The following is a 22,868-nucleotide window of genomic DNA, read 5'->3' on the forward strand; positions in this document are numbered from 1 at the left end:
AAGAGCTCGCACAGATGCATTCTGGAGGTCTGGTTTTACACGTGCATGTTTGTGTATGAGGATGTAAGTGCATGTGTGCACATGCGGGCGTGTGTATGGGAAGGTGAGTATCAGAATGGATGGATTTGTGCATATTGGCTGTGAAAGTATGTTGTTGTGTCTGTTTCCATGTGAGAGAGTGTGAGGACCCCCAAGTAAGGAAACTCCCTGGGCAGACCCTGTCCTCTCTCCTGCCTCCTGACCCTGGAGGACCTGGACCAATGGTCCCCGCCTGCGTCGGGGCCTCCACGAAGCCTTTGGAGAGGTTGTTGGGCTCAGACAGGAGTAAAAACAAGCGGCCAAGCAAGAAGCCAGGCCATTCTGTCTCCCCCCATTCCTGATTCTCAAGCTGCAAAGTGTACACCAGGCACCATCTTTGGCCCCATTGGGGGACTTGCAGGAAATGGAGCCTCGAAGCCAACTTCTCAGCCTCACCATCCCTTCCTCTCCCTCTTTGCTGGAATGCAGCAGCTAAGAAAGAAGGTGCAAGAGTCAGTCCCACTGGGCGTACCTCCCAGCTCCCCCAGCTCTAGTCGTGTGAATGGAGAAGCTCACCGTCTCTGAGCCTCAGTTTCGTTATCTGTAAAATGGGGATAGTACCCACTTCACAGTGTTGTTATGTGCATTAAATGAGGTAGGGTTCAACGAGGAGTTAGTCCATACAAGTGGTCAGTAAGTGACGGGGCTCATGCAGAGGAAGGAAGTGAGGGCGAGGAGGATTTACAGAGCTCCCACGGGGACTCAGATGCGCCTTTTACTTAGAATCCCCCATCCTTTGCATAAGGTACGAGAAACAGGTGGATGATGGTGTCTGGAAGCCTCACTTCTCAGCTTCCCTGTAGGCCCCTCTGTCTAGTGTTTCTTAGCGGGAAGCCGAGGGGTCCGGAGCCTTTGGAATATTATGCGAGTTAAACTGTCTCTGGCCTTAAGAAGAGAGATGGGTGTGAGGTATGCTGCGGCTTCCTGGTCCTGGACGGGGGACCACATGGAGGAAACAGGGGCTCTGGGGCTCCATGTCCGCAGGGCTGGAGTTGGCGGGTGGGGTATCGCCATGGGCATCGCAAATGGCGCACAGAGACAGCACTTCCCAGCTGGCCAGCAGGATACAGGGGGGCTAACACCCAGCCTTGGGGAGGGTGCTGCAGAGTCTGAGGGAAGTTAAGGGGAAAGCAAGCCAGTTATGCAGCGGTGGGGTAGCCCTAGCAAGAGATAGGATGACCTTTCTTATGGGCAGCCTCACCCAGGGTTAGGAGTCCCAGCCTCACGACAGGACCCCCAGCTGACCCAGGTCACTGCCTCCTCTTTGAGCCCCTTTGCTAGGATTGGTTCAGGATTCATGACTTCCTGTCTGCAGCTGGACAGGGCTGAGGACCAAAGCCGGCGGGCCCTGGCCACAAGCCTTTGGAAGTCCAGGTGCAGCAGGTCAGGGATCATTCTGCCCCAGCCAAACAGAAACTGTGCCCTGCTATAAACGTTGTCAGATGAAAAGGAAGAACCTACGCCTTTGCCCTTCTGTAACATAGGCTGCTCTCAACTGGAAGTGATATTGACTTCTTTGGTAAGAACTGATCACGATCCTCAAAGCTACTGACCATCCCAGCCCACAGAAAACCAGATGTGCCAAAGGGACATCACGTTCGTAAAAACAATGCGTGTTAACCTGGAAAGGTCTGCATAAATGTCAACTATCGTTGCTGTTGTTGTTTTACGATAATAATGATTAATAAGGAAAACAAAGCAACTCAGGTTTATCTTATCTAGAATCTAGCATTTCCCAAAGTGTGTTCCACAGAACAATTCAGAAGCTCATAGGTGTTTCTGAGGGAAAAAAATTAAAAAGTGTGAGGAGAGAGTCTATAGTCAATTTTGTGGAGATTCTGGTTGAAGCAAGGTTTAATAGGTTTCTCTCCTGCAGAACCTCTGAGATAAATTCGTAAGCATTTGTTTCTTCCAGAGGAGAGAATTTCTGCAGCATTTTCCAAAGTTCCTTGACCCACTGAATGCTTTTCTCGTGGAACTTATTTCTCAGCCTGTGTTTTTTTTTTTTTTTTTTCAGCCTGTGTTTTATGGAATGTACTTTGGGAAACATTTCTAGGTGTCATTCTGCAACTAATCAGATTTAGCCCCAAATTGCATGGTTAGCTCTTCTAAGCCTAACACTGACAGTATTTTTCTGTGTTGCCCCATAGGGTACCACTGATGCTCCATGCATTGGCCTGTCTCGACAAGGAAAATCCCAGTGCTAGTGTGTGATGGGGGCAGGGAGGGCTGAACAGGGAACAGCGGGGCTCAGGGCTGCAGAGGTCACCAGGGATGCATCACAGGGGACCTTGTACCAGCCTGAAGCTGTCCTTCAGAGGGGCTAAGGCACACCACAGTCTCCTGAAACGGGAGAGGGACAAGTGGGTGCAGACTAACATACGGAGCTTCCCCTAGAGAGCTGACGGGGGAAGGAGGAGGCCGCCCAGCTCATTGCTCACCTGTAATCCTGCTGGACCCTAAACTTCCGCAGGCCCCACCCTGGGGGCTCTGAGCTTTCCTCTCTGCAGCCTCTCTTCTGGTTCAATGTTGAGTTCCTTAAAGTTGGGCTATCTCTCTCCTTGTCCTCTTCCCCTTTTCCCCAGAGAAACCCCCAGTTCCTTAAGAAGCTGAAGTTATTGATGTAGAGAATACTCTCCTCTGTAGGAGTGTTGATAAAATTAGCAAATGAAGATCCAGGATGCCCAGTTACATTTGAATTTCAAATAACAAATACTTTTTAGTATAGGTATATCCCAAATGTTGCATGGGATATACTTATACTAAAAAAGAATTTGTGTTTCTCTGAAATGCAGATTTAACTGGGTGTGCTGGATTTTAACTGGCAGCTCTATTCTGGGGCCTAGGATGTAACCGTTTCGGTTTTGCTTCTAAAGAATCTCAGGTGAGAGAGAGGAGGCCATGGGGCCCTATGGTTATGAAGCATCACGGAGAACTCCCACCAAAAGCCCCTCTGTGGCCCCTGCTGGTAGGATGATGGATGTCTGTGTAGCCCCAGGTTGTCCAGGTGGGGGGGATGGGGCCAACAAGGGGTCTGACTGGGTGTAGGTCAGGCGTGCTCTAGGCCTGGCAAGGAGAGGGACTGTGTGCAAGCCCAGAGCACTGCCTCCATGCTGGGAAACACAGGCCTTGAAGGTCAAGGTTACAGCCTGATAAGGACACAGGCGCTGAAGTCAGACAGCTCAAGTTTTGACCCCGGCCCTCATCCCAGCCAGCCGTGTGACCCTGGGTCAGAGTAGCCTCATTGTTCCTCATTCCCCTGCCCCCGAAAGGGAACAGTTGGAGAACCTGTCGTGGCAGGGTACGATGAAATAGAAGAGTCCAGATAAAGTACTGAGCAGAGTGCCAAGCTCATATTAAACACCCGAAAGGCGACCGTTATTATTATTGCAATTAGCTGTGTGACCCTTCAGCTCTCTAAATTCAGCTCTTTGGGGTAAAATGGGGTTCATAAATACCAACCTAAAGAGTAGCTCTGAGCACTTGCATAAATTCTATTTTAATGGGAAAGATTGTGGACTGAACATACACACACAGGCCCTTCCCTGCAGCCAGCCACCACAATGCCCCCTGTCTCCAGGGCCACACTGAAGGGGAAGGAAATTTGAGTTTGGTCTCAGTCCTCAGGTGCCAGTGGCCTGTCTTCTTCCCCCCAGTCATCTGTCCAGGACTCTCACCTGTGCAGCCCACTGCCCTCACAGCCCCTTCCCTTCCTTGACTCCCAGCAAAACTGGTCTTTTCTTAGTTCTCTTTCTCTACTGTGGGAGATGGGGGGCGGTTGCTGAGATTGTACACCTGGGATAAGTCCGTAACTGAATAAACACGAATTCAGGGGTACCACAATGTGGCCCGTGGGCTGGGGACCTGTTTTATAAGTAAAGCTTGGTTGGAACACCTGTTGTCTAAGGCTGCTTTTGTAGCACAACAGAAAAGCTGGATCATTGGGACAGAGACCATTAGGCAAGGCCAGAAGTATTTACTCTCCGGTTCTTTACAGAAAAAGTTTGCCAACCCTGCTTTACTCTGTTGTTCCCTATATATAATGCATATTTTTATATGCACATAGTATAAACTATATGTGTGTGTGTGTATATATATAAAACACATTCCATCAGGGTACTCACTCCCTGCCAGGCATTAAAGCAAACACTAGATAAAAAAAGAATATGTCATTTCTGCCCCTCAGGGAAGTCCTGAGAAGAAAATAGACACCTAAACAAACAATTACAGGCAGACTTAGCTCCCGTTTGGAAGCTGGGGTATTGTAAATTAATGAGTGATTGAATTATAATGTCATATGACAAATGCAGGAATTGAAGTGCAGGTAAAACCCTGACTTAAATCTGCAAGCGGGGTCCAAAAAATCCTGTCATGTAAAATGTGGGCCTGTGAGATTGCAAAATTAACCAAATGACCAGAACAAGCCTGTGTAGTTAACGGGCTGGGAGTTCCAGGATTCTGGGAGCTGGTTGCCAATGACATTATACCTGAATTTCCATTCTATCGGGATGTCTTCTCCTGGGGTTTTCCAGTTTACACAAGACGCTAAGGGTATCAAGGAGGGCTTCACAGAGGAAGTGGTGCGGGGGAAAGATTGGGGGAGCAGGAGGCGAGGCAGAAAATGTCAGCAGGGGTCGGATCATAGAAAGATGGGGCTGCATGAACCTAAGACTGGGTTAATCCTGACAGCAATAGGAGGGTTCTCATGGTTCTTTTTTCTTCCCTTTTATTTATTGTGGTTGATCTTTCAAATCATTATTTAGTCTTACATTCATCATGCAAAAGACCAGAGGTCTTTTGCCCATGCACCTTGGTGGCAGGGAACCTGCTTTGGCACGTGTGCTCCGGAGGGTGGAACAGGGCAGGACCGTGGTGGGTTTACCATTGTAGAAGGCTCAGTCCAGCGTCAGTGAAGACAATGCACTGGAGGGCGCAGGGCCAGTGGCAGGGAGATCAGAGTTGGGTGCAGAGGTCCAGGAGAGAGATGATGAGGATCCTCAAATGAGAAGGAAGGAGAGGGTAAGAGTGACTTACGGAGGACAGCAGCATCCCAGGGAGAAGCCAGGCTTGCTGCTCCCAGAAGTCAACGCCCAGTAACAAGAAAGGCACTGGAAATTGAACAGTTCACAGCTCAGAGAGATAACCCAACCGGGCTAATGGAATAACCTACGTGAATAGGTTACCGTGAGTGGTTCTCAGTTTCAGCTCTGCCTACAGTCACCCAGAGGAGCTTAGGCTCTCCCTCTGAAATTCTGATTCAATAGGTTTGGGGACAGGTCTAGGCATTGGTGTTTTTATAAAACTCCCCACATGACCCTGATGCTGAAGGTTGCAAAATTGCAAACGTGAGCCAAGAGAACAGGCTCACAGTGGAGAGCTTATGCCAGATGCTGGGCAGAAGGAGGCTTGGCAGGACAGGGCCCTGTGGACTCGTGGACCCCTGCCTTTGTCTGATTGACAGGTAGCAGGAAATGTATAGGACCAGGCTAAGGGTTGACTTGTCTGGTTGTCACCCCAAGTCATCCCCACAAGGAGAATGAGTGTGAGTCCCCTGTGAGGGTGTTTCAAGGTACACTAGTGACCGTGGACCCTATGGGGAACGGTCAGTGCAAGCATGGCCTAACGCAGGTGGACAGTACATGGGCTCGGTAGCCAGGAAGTGCTGTGGACACCCAGCTCTACCCCCAGTGAGCTATGGGGCCTTGGGTAATGCTCCAACCCCTCTGGCAATCACACTCACCTCAACGAGAGATAATAGCGCCTCTCTCAATGGGTTATTGGGAGGATTAAGTAAAATCACTAAGTCACACAATAAACTCTTATCAAGGTATTATCATACATCAGGCACTGTTCTAGAAACTGGGACACAGAAGGGAACAAAATAGATTTTAAAAAAATGTCTGTCTTCATGGAGCTTATATTGTAGCGGAGTGGGACAAACAATAAACAAATGAATGCATCAGCTATATACTATGTCAGATGTAGATGTGAGAGGAAGTGGAGACAACAAGTATAGACAATTCTTTGGGGTGGAAATATATGCAAAGCACTCGACAATGGGGATGACACATAGTAAGTGGGCAATAAATTATGTTTACAAGGCCAAACAGCTAAAAGCAAGGGAGTTTTAAGGATTAACTAAGATAATGTGTGATGCAGAAGTGCCTAGCACAGCGTAGGTACTCAAAAGATAATGGATCTTATTCTTCCCTCCCCTGTCCATGCCCACTACCCCTCAAGTCACACACACACCCATACACACACACGCCATCTCCCCTTTCCATGTTGAGGGCTGTGGAAGAAGAAATCTTTCTTCCTGCATCCTTTCTCCCAGCCACCCTGCCACTTTGTATCAACCGTATGGCCATGGACATGAAACAAGTTACTTGATGGAAGATAAGAAATCAAAACACATGGAGGGTGCTTGTCCAGAGAGCATTAAACGACTCTTCATTATAATATGGGAACTAAAGTCTCACATTAAAAATAAAAGAAGGTATTATGTAGCTTTTGCTGCACTCCAGCCACAAAGGAGATTCATTGTCATACAGTCGCTGAGAATATCTTGTTGAGTGGCAAGAGCCGGGCTTTGTAGAAGGGACAAAATTCCCCACAGCTGATCTACAATGGAATTGTTCAATGTCACGCACAGCTTTAATAATATTGTTCTGGGCTGCCTTGGATGTAAATATCCCACTCTTCATTTTGTAAGCAATCAAAGGGAAGTTTTCTAGACGGGAGAGCATGAACGGTTATAAGGTCTGTGCCAAAAAAACACATGGGCAGAATCCAGAAATCAAAGAACGCTGTGCCTTAGAAAGCCTGGCTTTTGTGGCTTATCTCTGATCTCTGTCTGTCCAGAAAGCTGTACATCAGGCACAATACAAAAGACCAAACTTTAAATGTTGCCCTTGACACTCTTAAAACGTACAAGATTGGCAAATCAGACTGGAGAAGAAAAGACAGACAATTAAATCTGGACAATCAGGTAATCACCCTTCATTTTGTCTCAGTGTCTAGAATAATGAAGGGAGGACGGGAACTCTTGGTCATTAAGCACCCACTATGTCCTGGGCACTGTCTCTGTCCGAAGCAGTATTGTATTCCAAAATTAAGAGTGCTGAATGATGGAGCCAGAAAGACCTAGATCCAGAACCTAGCTCTGCCATTTTCTAGCTCTGGGGTCTTAGGGAAGTTGCTTAAGCTCTCTGTGCCTCCGTTTTTCTCATCCGTAAAATGAGGATAATAGTTGTCACACATGATTGCTTTGAGGATTAAGTAAAATAAATTTGTAGCCCAGGGCCCGAAACACACGAGGAACTCAGTGGTGGGTATTATAAATCTAGCTTTATTTAATCTGTACAACGGTGCTGTTATGAGTTGAATTCTGTCCCAGAAAGATATGTTGAAGACCTAACCCCAGTACTTGCGGATATGACCTTATTTGGAGATAGGGCCTGTGCAAATGATGAAGTTAAGATGAGGCCATTAGGGTGTGTCCTAATCCAATATGATTGGTGTCCTTATAAAAAGGTGAAATTTGGACATAGAGACACAGAGGGAGAATGCCAGGTGAAGGTGAAGGATTGGATGGATGCATAGACAAGCCAAGGAACGTCAAAGATTGCTAAAAAAAAACTACCAAAGGCTAGGAAGGGACAAGGAAGGTTTCTCCTACAAGTTTCAGAGGGATCACGACCCTGTCGACACCTTGATTTTAGACTTCCAGCCTCCACAACTGTGAGACAATAAATATCTGTTGTTTTAAACCACCTGGTTTGTGGTGCTTTGTTACAGCAGCCCTAGGAAACTAATACAATTCACCCTCTAACCCCATAGGAAGAAAAAGAAAGTATCCTCATTTTTAGATGAAGAACTGAAGTCCAGAGAGGTAAAGTTTATGGCTCAAGATCATTCAGCCAGAGGTGGACGAGCTGAGATTTGAATCCAGGCCTCTCTGAGCCCAACGTCTGCCCTCTCTCCGTTCCCTGTGTGACCTTTCGGGAGCAAAGATAAAAAAGGAGGTGGGGTTGGAACTGAGACTCATCACACCCAAGTCCCAGTGGAGGTGCCAGGTCAGAGTGATCTGATTATGAGCGCTCATTAAGTGAAAAGCAGTGAGCGTTAGAGTGACTTTTTAAAAAGGATGGGGTTTTATTTATAGTGACGTTCCAATCATTAATTTCAAAGGAAGAGAGTCCAAAGCAGAAACAGGTTCATTAAAAATGTGACATTAGTAATTTAATTAAATTGGGTCTTTGCGTCTCGTTGCAGAAAATGAACCTTTAGTTCTACACCAGTTCTCAGCCCATTTCCCAGGTTGGCTCCCACCCCTCACCTTAGCTTGCTTTCTTCTCCAAATGTTTACCTGACCTGCCCCTCCCACCCCCAACACTCACAAACACATCTCAGTTCCTGCCTCCACTGTGGCCAGTAGTGCGGGCTCGTGGGGAATGCCAAGGAAGACAGCACTGTGGGATCGTGGGAAATGCCAAGGAAGCCAGCAGCACGGGATCGTGGGGAATGCCAAGGAAGCCGGCACTGTGGGATCATGGGGAATGCCAAGGAAGCCAACAGAGCGGGATCGTGGGGAATGCCAAGTAAGCCAGTAGCATGGGATCGTGGGAAATGCCAAGGAAGACAGCACTGTGGGATCATGGGAAATGCCAAGGAAGCCAACAGAGCGGGATCGTGGGAAATGCCAAGGAAGACAGCACTGTGGGATCATGGGAAATGCCAAGGAAGCCAACAGAGTGGGACCATGGGAAATGCCAAGGAAGCCAGCACTGTGGGATCATGGGAAATGCCAAGGTAGCCAGCAGCCCAAAAACTATTCTAAGCTAGGCTAATAGGGTGACGGAAGTCAATCCTTTCATCTGGGTTATCTCACTTGTCAGAGGTAGAGAACGGGCCTGGAGGAGCTCTTCAGCCCTTAAGATAGCTCTTCCACAAAAACATAAGGGCAGGGGCCCTTCTTGTCTAGTTCATTGCTGTACTACCAGAGTGCAGTAGGCCCACAATATATTTTCGTTGTATGAAGGAATTAATGCATCAGTGGGTAACCCTTCCAAATGACTAATTGATGAACACCCAAATATGTCCCTACAAGTGTCACACACAGTGTCAGGCTCCCAGGATACACCCAAGGACTGCATGGCCCTACAGTACAGTGGAAGGATAACACCTGCCAATTTTGAGCACCTACTCTGTGCTGGGCACTGTGCCAGCCATGCATCAGTTATTATCAGTAACCTCATCAACCACTAGATATTACTGCCCTCCTTTCTCAGTTGAGGAAACTAAGGCTCAGAGAGCTCACAGGACTCAAGGCCACAGAGTAAGACAGTGACAGCACCTGGCTCCAGACCAGATCAAGCTAGTACCAAAGTCCGCCCTTTCCCTCTACAACAAGCTGTCTCCTCCTGGGAGGAGAGGAGAAGTGGGAGAGAAAGCCTTCTTTCTGAGGGCTCTGAGATCAGCAAGGCTGGCAAAGAGGGTCCTGGAAGACAGAAATATGGGCTGGAAGAGGGTACTGCAAGGGCCTGGGAAGCTCTCTAGAATCCAGGCTGGCCGTCTCCACTTCTTCATCTTTATTCCTCATCACTGCCACCCCTACCCTCTTATTCCAGGCTCTCTGATCTCTTAGGTTATCTCTGGCCTCAGGGCCTTTGCACATGATATTTCCTCTGCCCGGAACACACTTTGACCTAGCTAATTCTTACTGATCTCTCAGGGTTCAGCATAGACATCACCTCTTCCAAGAAGCCGGCCCTGACTACCCCCTGCCTGGGTTTGTTCCCCTGCCTGGTCCCTATCTCATCGTAACACTTAACATACCTTTAATCGTATGCATCTCCCAATGGACTGGGAACTTAGATTCACTTGTGTGGTATTCACTGTATCCAGGCTTTACATACCTCCACTCACATAATGCTCACAGTGACCCCAGAGGAAGGTACTATTGGGAACCGCCTCTTCCAAAGGAGGAAACTGAGGCACAGAGAGGTTAAGAGACTAGCTCAAGGTCCCACAGGTAGCTATCCATCAGGCTGTGATACGAACCCAAGCTCTGAGGCTCTCGGGTCTGTACTTTCCACCACCCTGCTCTGTGGCCTCTCAGGGTTGACCTCAATAAACCATCGCCAGATGAATTAATGGAGAGGTACTTGGATGGCAATCTGGACACGGCTGTGACCACTTGTCCTGGCCTTACGGGGAGGTGTGAAATGGTAGGAGGTGGGACCTTCTGGGCACAGGCAGTTCCAACTCTAGGAAGAAAGGCAGAGGGTAGGGGGAGCTGAGTCAGGTTGAACAAGTGACTCGGGCACAGGGGAGCTGCGCCCTCCCTTTCTCCCTCCTGACTGGCAGGTCGTGATGTTCACGCACCCTCACCAAGGCTATTTCCTCTGGATAATGAGTACACACCGGCAGCTGGCGTTATTGCTCTGGCTCAGGCGGAACACTGTACATCTTATTCTCCGGCTCCCTATTTTCCCCTTGAAACGGGTCAGTCTGATCAGAACTCAGGTTCTTGTCTCCCTACCTCACTGCTTACTCCGGCACTAATGACCCCTTCAACTCCCCCAAACCTGCTGGGCCAAAGTACAACTCTGGCTGCTGGGGCAGATCATTAAAGAAAGGACATCGGGTTTAATGAGCACCTACTCCGTGCCACTGTCTGTGTCCCTTCCATGGTGTTTATTGGGAAGGACTGTGGAGTCTGAGATCAGAGCAACCAAACCCAAGAGATGAAAGTGATTTCCCTGGGGCACCTTGAGTGATGGGATGGACGTGTTACTGAACCAGGTTCAGTTTTAGCCAAAGCTCTGAGACGCCAGGGTTTGCAGCAAAGAGAGTGTTTATTCACAAAGCAGCCAAGCGAGGAGATGGGAGAACAAGTCTCAAGTCGGCCTTCCCAAAGGCAAGGGGCTTAGGGTATTTGTGGGATAGAGACTAAAGAAGCAGTGTGGTCTGAGGCGTGGGGAGCTTGGGAAGCATGGGGAAAGGTGATTGGAAAAAGGTGCAGTAATCCTCGGTCTGCTCAGGCGTAACTAAGCTACAGGCCTCCATTTTGGGGGTGCTTAGCACCATCTGAGGGTAGAGTTTTGGGCCCTCTGACATCAAAAGTCAACAAGCAGACGCTTGCGCATGTCCAGTTAGAGCTAGTCTTAACTGGCTTCATTTGAACTAGACACAAGTTCCTGGAAAACAATTCAGGCAAACATCTTACTGTTCAGGCTCTTGGAGGACATGCAAGTCTTTTGTAGCAACAGTTAAAACGACCTTGATTGGTGAAGGCAGGATTTACAGGTGAAATGGATTTAACTGATGCTTGCCCACAGTTCAGACATACTTCACATCCAGGGCTGCACGTGAGAAAAGGCAGGAAACCTGGATGTCCAGGTACAAGTTGCGTGTGTGGCTCCTCCTGAACGTGTGAGCCCTGCGAGCACTCAGGGGCCAGGCAGCCTTCAGGGGCAGCCCTGTCCTACGGAGGAAAGGAGGTCCGGGGAGGAGGGTCACCCAGAGAGATGCTGCTCAGAGGCCAGGTGTCAGGGCTGGAGACCTGCTCACGGGCTGCGTGTCTCTCCTTTTGCTCACAGCTCTCCCCAGCCACACGTGTGGGAACCCGGGGAGGAGGGTCACCCAGAGAGATGCTGCTCAGAGGCCAGGTGTCAGGGCTGGAGACCTGCTCACGGGCTGCGTGTCTCTCCTTTTGCTCACAGCTCTCCCCAGCCACACGTGTGGGAACCCCGGACGGCTGCCCAACGGCGTCCAGCAGGGCTCAACCTTCAACCTCGGCGACAAGGTCCGCTACAGCTGCAACCCCGGCTTCTTCCTGGAGGGCCACGCCGTGCTTACTTGCCACGCTGGCTCTGAGAACAGTGCCACGTGGGACTTCCCGCTGCCCTCCTGCAGAGGTAGGTGGCCAGGGAGGGCCTGAGGGGTGGGCAGCACCTTGGAGGGATGCTGCAGCTTCCAGTGGGACCCAGTCTCCATCCACTCCAGCAGGAGGTGGGGTACCCATTATGGGGAACCCATGTCTGGGGGCCACCAAGGGTCCTCCTGGTCCCCAGGTATTCTAGGGGCTTTTAGGCCTCCCTGGACCTTGTAGTCCTCAGGTGTGCACTCCCTCAACCTGCTTCCCCTGCATCAACAAATTTATTTTTAGTCTGTCTGCCCTTCCCTCCTGCCCTCCTATCTCGGAAGATACATCATTTCTCTTCCTGTTACCGATGTGTCTCCTGTGCACGGCTGTCTCCCAGCTGTTTTCCTATTGATCTCACCCTGGCAGTTCTTCTCTCTTTTCTATAATTCAGCCTCTCTCCCTATATAATGGTGTCCTCCTCCCAGTCTTCAAATATGCTCAAAACCTCTTTACCCCAGCACTGCCCCCCAGAAAAACCCAACTTCCTTCAGTGCTGCATCGGTCTCAGCCTCCCAGCTAGGGTAACCAACTTATCCTGGTTTCCCTGGCACCTTCCCATTTCTTAGCTCCAGAAGTCCCACATCCTGGAAACCCCCTCAGTCCCAGGCAAACCGAGACAGTTGATCACCCCCTTCCCAGCCTATTTCTTATTGCCCCTGCATAGTAATCAAGCTTATTTCAAAAATGATTTCCCATGCCTCTTATCTGATGATAAAAATAGCACATGACCATTTTAAGTGAGCTTAGAAAATACAGAGGAGAGTAAAGAAGAAACAGAATTTACCCATTTTAACCACGATTTTCATATATTGCCTTCCCATCTTCTTCCTCTTTTTTTTAAATTGAAGTATAATTGATTTACAATGCTGTGTTAGTTTCAGGTGTACAGCAATGTGATACAGATATACATATATATCTATTCTTTTTCAGATTATTTTCCATTATAGGTTATTACAAGATATTGAATATAGGTCTCTGTGCTGTACAGTAGGACCTTGTTATTTATCTATTTTATATACAATAGTATATAAAATATACTATTGTATATAAAATAGTATATTTTAAAATATACTATTTTATTCATAATAGTATATATATATCTGTTAATCCCAAGCTCCTAATTTATCCTCCCCCTGCCCCTGGCTTCCCCTTTGGTAACCATAAATTTGTTTTCTTTGTCTGTGAATCTGTTTCTGTTTTGTAAATAAGTTCATTTACGTCATTTTTTTTAAGATTCTACATGTAAATGATGTATGGTATTTGTCTTCTCTGACTTACTTCACTTAGTGTGATAATCTTTAGGTCCATTCATGTTGCTGCAAATGGCGTTATTTCATTCTTTTTGATGGCTCAGTAATATTCCATCGTGTGTGTGTGTGTGTGTGTGTGTGTGTGTGTGTGTGTGTGTGTGTGTAATATCTTCTTTATCTGTTCATTTGTTGATGCACATTTAGGTTGCTTCCATGTCTTGCCTATGGTAAATACTGCTGTTATGAACATTGGGTGCATGTATCTTTTCGAGTTAGAGTTTTCCTCTTTTCTGGATATATGCCCAGGAGCAGGATTGCTGGATCATATGGCAACTCTATTTTTAGTTTTTTAAGGAACCTTCCTACTGTTCTCCATAGTGGCTGCACCAATGTACATTCCCACCAACAGTGCAGGAGGGTTCCCTTATCTCCACATTTCCCTCCTCTCCAGCATTTATTATTTGTAGACTTTTTGCTAATGGCCATTCTGATTGGTGTGAGGTGGTACCTCATTGTACTTTTGATTTGCAATTCTCTAATAATTAGTGATGTTGAGCATCTTTTCCTGTGCCTGTTGGCCATCTGTATGTCTTCTTTGGAAAATGCCTATTTAGGTCTTCTGCCCATTTTTTGATTGGGTTGTGTTTTTGATATTGAGCTGTTTGTATATTTTGGAATTTAAGCCCTTGTTGGTCGCATTGTTTGCAAATATTTTCTCCCATTCTGTAGGTTGTCTTTTCATTTTGTTGGTGGTTTCCTATAAGTTTGATTAGGTCCCATTTGTTTACTTTTGCTTTTATTTCTTTTGTCTTGGTAGACTGAGTGAAGAAAACATTGGTACAATTTATATCTGAGAATGTTTGCCTATGTTCTCTTCTAGGAGTTTTACAGTGTCATGTCTTCTATTTAAGTCTTTAAGCCATTTTGAGTTTATTTTTGTGTGTGGTGTGAAGGAGTGTTCTAACTTCATTGATTTACATGTGGCTGTTCAGCTTTCCCAGCACCATTTGCTCAAGAGACTGTTCTCCATTGTATGTTCCTGCCTCCTTTGTTGAAGATTAATTGACTGTAGGCATGTGGGTTTATTTCTGGGGTCTCTATTCTGTTCCATTGATCCATACGTCTGTTTTTGTGTGCAATACCATACTGTTTTGATTATTGTAGCTTTATAGTATTGTCTGAAGTCTGGGAGGGTTATGCCTCCAGCTTTGTCTAATACATATTGCATACATGCATATATTATGAATATATATATGATTGAGATTATAATACATGTAGATATTTTTAACCACCTTATACAAACTGTGACATCATGAGAAGGGTTTCCTCATGACACCAACAATGCCCAGCGTCTTGAAAGCTCCACCCAGCCTTGTCTATCCTCATCTCCCACTTACTCCCCTGCAAACTGGCCTTTGGCGCAAATATTTTGCATCACGTTGCCAAGTCAAACGGGAATTGTTTTGGCCCTTATATTCCTTGACGTCTCAACAGGCTTTTGCATTCTTGACCACTCTTTCCTTCTTGAAACCCTCATCTTGAAACCCCATGGATCTCTGAACACCCAGGTATAAGTCTAGGAGGATTGTTTCAAGGAGTTGAGAAGTGATCGGAACAAGTAGCTCTCCTTGGGTTCAAGTTTAGAGGAAGGTTTTCTGTAATTACTATCAGAAGACTAGCTCAAGGAGAAGCAGCTCCCTCCTTCCACCATATGCTCACACCCATTTTCCTGTCTACACGAGCAATGGAAAATACTTGGCACATAGATCCCTTTCTCTTCTACCATTCCCATGGGAGGCATAATTAATTGATCATAGCACCCTTCCTGCTTGAGTCTGGAGGCAACTGTGAATTCCTTTCAAACCGGCAAGCCACAAGCAATCAATCTGAGTTGCTGCTTGACTCTGTTTGTTTAGCCCTCCTCAGCCAATAGAATTGGCCTCAGCCTTGGTTGGTCCTTTTTGATGGAGCCTGGGGAAACTAGTCTCGTTTCTCGCCTTCCTAAGTCCCCTCCTCTCAGGCCCCCTTTCTAACATGGGATAACTTGGGGCACGTCTCTCTTCATGTGATTGATACCGGGAATGTCCAAACCAATCACATGAGACCTTGGCCCCTACACACAAGTGTGTGGCCCTGAGTGGCCTAACTGTGGTCTGAATCTGCTGTTTCCACTCTTCCTGATAGCACCTCTACCCACTCCCTACCCAGAGGATGTCACGGTTTAACACACTGATATTCCAAGGGGAGGCATCAGAGTTGTAACGTGGTAACAGAATGTGAAACATGATAGTAAATGAAATTAAGTATTTAAGCTGTGAAACGGAAAACACAATTCTCGTTCTTTTTACAGAACTATAAATATCATACTTTTTTAATCAATATGGAAACTAAAGACAAATGTAGCCCATATATCAGAGGCAGAGGGACTGTCACCCTGTCCTCTGAAGTACAATTCACATCCGTATCCCATCTTAATGAGGTGGAAATCTACAATCCCTCCAAGTATTTTCAAGAATCTTTGTCGGCTCTGGCTTCCTTTGAACCTTGAACTCACTGCCCTGCCTCACCCATCTTGGTTCTGCTCTGCCAACCTAAGTTGAAAACTTGGCCCATTTTTCCTGACCCCCGCCCCAAACAAAAACAAAACCATTAACAAAGGTGTTTGCATGCAGCACAGCCTTTATTGGAGGTTTGTGGCAATGCAGGGACTTCACACCTCAACAATGCAAGTGGCTTGAAATGAAAATTGGAGCAGTCAGGAACCCCAGAGCCTTTCGCCCCCTCCCCCTGGAAGCTTCTCCCTGGCTTCTGTCTTGGCAAGCCCCTGCTTCCCTGTGATGTGCGTTGCCCCCTCTCGTCTCACTCCAGCCTCCTCCACTTTGCTGCCTCTCGACCTCGGCCCCGTCTCAGGACTTTTGTCGACTTCTTAGGCACAAGAGCCCGGTTGCCCTTGGCTTTGCCATCTCCTTACAGGCTGATGTCTCCCTCCCCAACCCAGGCTCTTTAGGTATAGGGTGATATTGTCTCTAACATAGAGAGCTTTCACCTGGAAGAAACCCTGGGGCTGGCTGTTAAAATATCTTTTTTGTTAACCCACTAGTCAAAGATAAGATGAGGGCTGCCTCAAGGAGGGCTTCCTTTGCCAGGTCAGACCATGGCCCCACAGTGCAGGGTCTGCACATCCTGGCATGGCGGCAATGAGGGCTGGCCTTTCAGTGGGCAGAATGGGCCGGGGTGCTCCCCCAGTGTTCACATCACAGCAGTAACTCATGGGTGTGCAGAGCCTTTGGGGGCCACAGCTCTCTCCCAAGTCGCTCCTGATTTTCTCTCAGCCTCTCAGCTGACAATGATTCTTTGCCCACTTCTTCTCCACTGACTCTTCTCCTCCTCTTTCCCCTTGAAGCCAGAGGGCCCAGCATGGCCTCTTCTCTGGGAACTTCTTGCCGCTCTTGGAATCTCTCATCCACTCCGAGGCTTCTACTGTTGCTTGGGGACGACTCTTCAGTCTCTACCTCCAACCCTCCCTCTGTCCTGAGCTTCAGGCCCACAGGGATATCAAACTCACCTGAAGCCCTCCCTGGAGGGTGCTCCACATGCAGCACGCCCAGAGCCTAACTCTTTCTATTTTCCCAAACCTGCGTTTTTTGTTGCCTTCCCCAGCTCGGTGAAGAGTGTCACCATCCAAGGTGACCAAGCCAGACACCACAGTGGCATCTTTACACTCCTCACCCTTCCCTGTACCCTTAGTCACCGCGACCTGGCAAATCCACCTCTGCACTGACACCGCCCTCTACGCCTTTGCCGCTCTTCAGGGGTGATGGTCCCAGGCCCTCTCAGCTCTCACCTGTCTCACTGCAAAGCGTCTCCCGTCACCCCACCACACACATCCCAATTCATTCTCCACCGCAGGAGTGAACTTCCTAAGACACAGATCTGATAGCATCACACGTTGCTCAGATTCCCGCCAGTGACTCTTTATCACTGACAGGGTCAAGTTCAGATTCCTTAGCGTGGAGCACAAGGCCCTTCCGGAAGGAGGCCGAGACCGACTTTTCTAAGTTCTCTCTAAGTAGCTTGCAATTAGCCACACCAGAAATGCTCCCTTCCAGAATGCTTCCCTTCCAAGGAAGCCAGCCGAGCATGCGAAATCTTGCTTTCAGAAGGGCTTCGAGCCCCGGGGACTCCCCGGTGCCTGAGGGGCCTTAGACAAAGCTCTGCTCAGAACTGGGAGGGAACAAAATGCTATCCCACTCTCCGAGCCCCCAGGGCCCTCCACTGCCTACGATTCGGGTCCATTTCTCTGTTTAATTCACCACATGCTGCAAGAGTAGCATGAGAAGCATCCTCAATAATGCCTGGATTTTCTGGAAGTGATTTTCCAAACCGCCCTTCCTTAGTAGGCTGAGCTGAAAGGAACAGAGAAGGGTCCTCCTCGTGTGCCTCATGGTACCAGGAGCTGTGGTCATGCCGGGGTTAACGGGTTCAGACTCAGGGAGGATTAAAGCCTCTTGGCCCTTCTTTCTCTCGTGGAGAACTCTCAAGGGCTGGCATCTATAAGTGGATAAACCTCATCCACTGGGCAGTGGTCCGTAAATACTGTCCGTAAATACTTGCTGAGTGAACCGATGGCTGGATGGGTCTAATTCACCACCAGGATTCTGTAGGCACACGAGCCCGAAAGGGAAATTACTGGCCTGGGTTCGCCAACCTGCCCAGCAGCTCAGAATGACACAGGCTCCTTGAGTCCCAGGCTTCGCAGAGCAGCTTGGAGGGTGGTGCCTCTGCCTCAAACAGCAAACGCCACCCGCCTGGCTGAAAGGTGAGCTCAGTCTGGAGACACAGCCCAGACCAAGAGGGAATGGGGGCCATCTAGGGTCTGGGGGCAGAGCAGGTGCAAGTCTCACCTCGAAGGAGGCCCAGCCCAAGGCTACTAGTTCATCAAGGCTTGGCCCAGGTGGCAGAGGGAAAGTCCTGAAGTCCCTGGGAGCCCTGAACCTTGCGGAACCTCTTTGATCCGTAAGATGGGAGAACGTGGATTTCAGCAACAGGCCCCTGACTTGTGAGGGACATTGGCCCTGGATCAAAGAGGACCGCATGGGGAAGGAATCACGTTCAGATGCTCTGAGCGCTGAGAGGCAGGTGGTAGAGAGAAGCATCCTGAACAAGAAAGACTTGGCCCCTGAGGTCCAAGCCCAACGCCGCAGGCTGCCCCCAAACCCAGGGAGACGGGGAGCAGCAGCTTGAGCGGCCAGTGCCCAGATGCATTCCAAATATTTTGGCCCCAGGGAAAGGAACCTGTGAAATCTGAGACAGAAGCAGTGTCAGGCATGGAAAGAGCATGGATTCAAACAGGCCTGCATTCAACCCTAGCCATGCCAGCCCAGAGCTGTGGGTCACCGGCTAAACCCTTCTGAGTTTTAAAGCGGGGACGTGAGTAGTGGCCTTAAAGGGTGACTGCTTACTTGTTCATTCACTCAGTATTTAACACCTTTCAGTTGAGTACCTACTATGTGCCCGCCAGTCACTGACTCAGTCCTTAGTTATTAAGTGCCAGACATTGTTCTAGATGCAGAGAATCGCAGTGATGAATAAGTCAGACCAAGTTCCATGATCTCAGGGCGTTTACGTTTTAGCATCCTCAGGCAGAATACAGGCAAGAAATCCAATAAACAAATTTCAGATCATAATAGGAGCTATGAGGGAAATCAAGTTACTAGTAACAAGGGAGGCTGCTTTAGAGGGAGCCGTCAGGAGGGGACTCTGAGGAGGTGGCATTTGAACTGAGTCCTGAATGACAAGAAGGAGCCTGTTATGTGATGACCTGGGCATTCCCAACAAAAGGAACAGCAGGTGTAAAGGCCCTGAGGTGGGAGAGAGCTTGTTAGAGGAACAGAAAACAGACCCACAGCGGGGCAACGTAGAGTTGGGGGGGAGGCGAGGGGAGTGGGTGGGGCTGTGGTGGAGCAGGACCGGAAGTGTGGGTTTGGTTCTAAATTCAGGAGGGAGCCAGGAAAGGCTTTTCAGCATTGGCTAAAATGATCACCCGGGTGCTAGAAGGGAGAGGGATTGTAGCTGGCAAGAGGCACAACTGGGAGACCAGTCAGGAGGCAGCTATGGCAGGTGTGCAGGCTGGAGACGATGCATCTCGGTCAAGGGTGGCCGTGGTAGAGGTGGAGGGAAGGGGGTAAATTGGGGCCGTGGTTTAGGGGCACAGCCAACAGCCTTGCTGATGGAAGGCATGTAGGTGCTGATGGAACAAAGGGTCGGGGTTGACTCCTAGGCTCTTTCGGGAGTGCTGGCAGGGTGAGGATGCCAGTGACCAAGATGGGGACGACTGCGACAGGGAGTAGGAAGTGTGTGCCCTAAATGCAGTCAAGAGAGCTCATTTTGTCCGGGTCAAGTTTGAGATGCCTGTGAGATCTCCAAGTAGGGGGTATCAGTTCTGTGGCTGGGGGCAGTTCCAAGCTAGAAAGAGATCAGGAGAGGGGTGAGAGACCCTACGTGGCAATGGAGATAGCCAGGAGGGTCTGGGGACTGCATGCTGGGACCCCTTGTGCTGTTCAAAGTATACAACATACAGAAAGCACCGAATACCCTGCCAGACAGTGTGGACCTTGAGTGATTCCAAGCACAGGGACTTGGCATGGACCATGGCTCCCAGAGGGCATTCCTAACTACGGGGTCCCTCTACTACCGCTGGGCTCGCTAGTCCTTCTTCCGTCGCCTTTGCCATCACTACTGTAACTATTACAGAACCACGCAGAATGTGGGCTCTGGAGTCCGACCACCTGGATTCAAATCCTGGCCTTGCCACTCACACCCACTAGCTGAGGGACTGTGGGTGTGAGTGCCCTTCTCTGTGCCCTGGTTTTCTCACCTGTGAATTATAATAACGGTAGTACTTAACTCAGAAGGTGAAGTGAGGCTCAAGTTGATCAATGCTCCACTCGCAGCAGAGGGCCTTGTTCACAGTAATGACTCAATGACAGTTAGCTGTCGTGATTCTCACAGCCACGGCCATCACTGGCCGGCGTTTATCAAGCACTAGCTATATGCCAGATGTGTTATCTAATTTAATCCTTACAAAAACCCCAGGAGGTTAAGATCTTACAGTGAGGGAACTGAGACCTGGTGAGGTGAGGTACTTTGCCTGTGGTCGCACAGCTAGAGGCTGATTCTGCCCAAGTCCGTGTGCCTACCAGCCACGATCTTGGCCACCCCTGCCTACTGTAGACAAGGACGATGGCCTGTGACCCATGGCAAGAGACTCCTGATGGCATCGTTACTTCCAGAGCTCCTGCAGTTTGGTCCGGGACCCAACAACTTGGTCCCCCTCATAGGTACATCCCCTGCACGGGTCCACCAGGCCAGGGACTGCCCCGTCTGCTGTGGTTTCCCTTTGACCTTCCTCTTTAACTTGTACCAGGAGCTCTTTAGGAGAGAAGCCCCAGGGAAAGGGCCTGAGGCGGTTCTGCTGGGCAGATGCCACTTTGGGGTGGGGGCCAGGGTCTGGGGGACCAGGGTCTCTTATGAGGAAACCTGACCCAAGACTCACCCGCCTCTACCTGAGCGTGGGTGGCGGGGGTCCTAGCTGTGGAGAATGCACAATGCCTCTGCCTCAGGCCCCTCAGGCAGAGAAGAGGGGGAGTGGGAAGAGGCTTCTCCCACCTGGAAAAGCCCCCTCCAGGATCTGGCGCTTCCGGAAGCCCATGTCAAGACTGGCATTGCAGTGACCAAAGCCTGAGAGGCAGAGAAATAGGTGGATAATGGCGTGGGTCTGGAGTCAGAGAGTTATGGATTTGAATCCTGGCTCCAACATTTAGTAGCCAGGTGACCGTGGGCAAGTTTTAAAAACTCTCTGAGCTTCAGTTTCCTCGTCTGTAAACTGTGGGTGACATAACACCTATCTCTTTGAGCAGTTTGAGGATTAAATGAGAAAATGCAGGTACAGCATTTAGCACGATGCCTGGCCTGTAATGAAAGTGCAACAGAGAAGAGGTACATAGCCGAATACCATGTCCCGTTTACATTCATCCTGTCAGAAGGTCACCTCGGGGGACGTTTCTACGAAGAATTCTGGGGGTGGCGGAAATAACAGTGCTCTCGGGCAATTGGCAATTTCTTAATTTTAAGAAGAGGTGTCCTTGATAAAGCCAAGGATAAAGGGGCAGAATCCTCAGGCCCCAGAAGAGTGGACTGATGAGGTTGAGCAGGGACACTGAGCTGCAAGGAAAGGGGGAGCACTGCTGGTGGGTTTGGGGCAATGATGCCCTGGCTCTCTCAGCCTTGCACTAGAGTTGTAAGATGGTAGCTTCTCCCCAGTAGGGGGCCTATTGGAATTTTCCTTTCCTCAGAGGCTGAGTAGCCCTGGGGAGGGAGGATATGGGTAGAACCCCAATGCCAAGGGCCCCAAAGCTTCTAGGCATCCAAGATTGTGCCCTGGAATTGGCCTGAAATGGTGGGGGGGGGTGGGGAGGAATACAATGTAGGTTCCTCCATTCCTACCTGAAATTTGTGAGTCACTGGAGAGTTAACAGACATCAAAGGGAGCTGAGGGATAGTTCTCTCAAATTATAGTTAATTGAGGAAATTTCAGTGGAACTTAAAGACAATCATAAATAAAGTCATAAACTTGGAAAGGCAGCTATCAGCATAACACACCTGCACCCTAGAATATACATGACTTAATAACAATGGAGAATGCCCATCGCCACAGAAGGAGAAAGTGTAAATTAATATTTTAGGAGTGTGGTGTCAGCTGAAGGTTATATTTTATGACTCTGAAGTTGTAACCATGAAATATGATACCTTGTTTAAAGTGTGAGAAAACCTCTTTTACAGCATCTTCAATCAAAACAGAATGGTGCAGGAACAAGGGTGTCAAAGGAGCCTAAGAGGCAGGGAAGATTCCAACGGCAAAGGTGCCATCTTCAGAGTAGACAGGTGCCTCTGGCTAGAGGGTCTTAAGCTCCGAGTGCTCAGTTCCAGCATAGTCTGGAAGTTGTTGACTAAAATTGGGAAGTTTGACTGTCTCAGGATGGCTTACCAAACTGCTATCAAGCAGGGAGTGTTACTGAGCCAAACTTGGGTCTGCTCGCCTGATGTACAGCAGAGCCAAACTACTGACACAGGATTGTGGTGAAGGAAAACACAGCGTTTATTGCAAGGCCAAGCAAAGAGAATGGGCAGCTCATGTTTAAAAGACCCGAACTCCCTGATGGCATTCACGCAAGGGTTTTTAAAAGCAAGGTGAGGGGGAGGGTCACGGGGTGCCTGATTAGCTCGCGGACATTTCTTCTGATTGGTTGGTGGTGAGGTAACTGGGAGTCAACATCATCAACCTTCTGGTTCCAACAGATATGGCTTCTACATGCTGGTGGTCAGCATGCAGTTAACTTCTTTCACCCAGTGAGGGTTTTAGTCTCTGCAAAACAACACAAGGATATGGCTCAAGATATTGTCTATAGCCCTTGAGGCGGAACTAAAGGCCCTTGACTTTGTTTTATGGCCAAACTATTGTTATTTTGTCTTGCTTAACTCTTTTCCTTTGTTTCTGCATTGTTTCACTTCTCTAATTAAATGTACTCTTTGGGATTCTGGGAAGGCCTACG

At 48.7% G+C, this 22,868-nt stretch overlaps 1 protein-coding gene across 1 annotated transcript in view; it reads left to right on the forward strand.

Annotated features, from left to right (window-relative positions):
- The window catches only part of CSMD2 (CUB and Sushi multiple domains 2), a 641,557-nt gene that overhangs the window by 207,149 nt on the left and 411,540 nt on the right, over positions 1–22,868 (forward strand). Inside the window, exon 6 of the mRNA XM_024765304.1 lies at positions 11,805–11,999. Within this exon, the coding sequence (XP_024621072.1) occupies positions 11,805–11,999 (195 nt within the window). The remainder of the gene's footprint in view (positions 1–11,804; positions 12,000–22,868) is intronic.

The sequence above is a fragment of the Neophocaena asiaeorientalis genome, unplaced genomic scaffold (assembly GCF_003031525.2).
Source record: "Neophocaena asiaeorientalis asiaeorientalis breed wild unplaced genomic scaffold, Neophocaena_asiaeorientalis_V1.1 scaffold409, whole genome shotgun sequence".
NCBI classification, from domain to species: domain Eukaryota; kingdom Metazoa; phylum Chordata; class Mammalia; order Artiodactyla; family Phocoenidae; genus Neophocaena; species Neophocaena asiaeorientalis.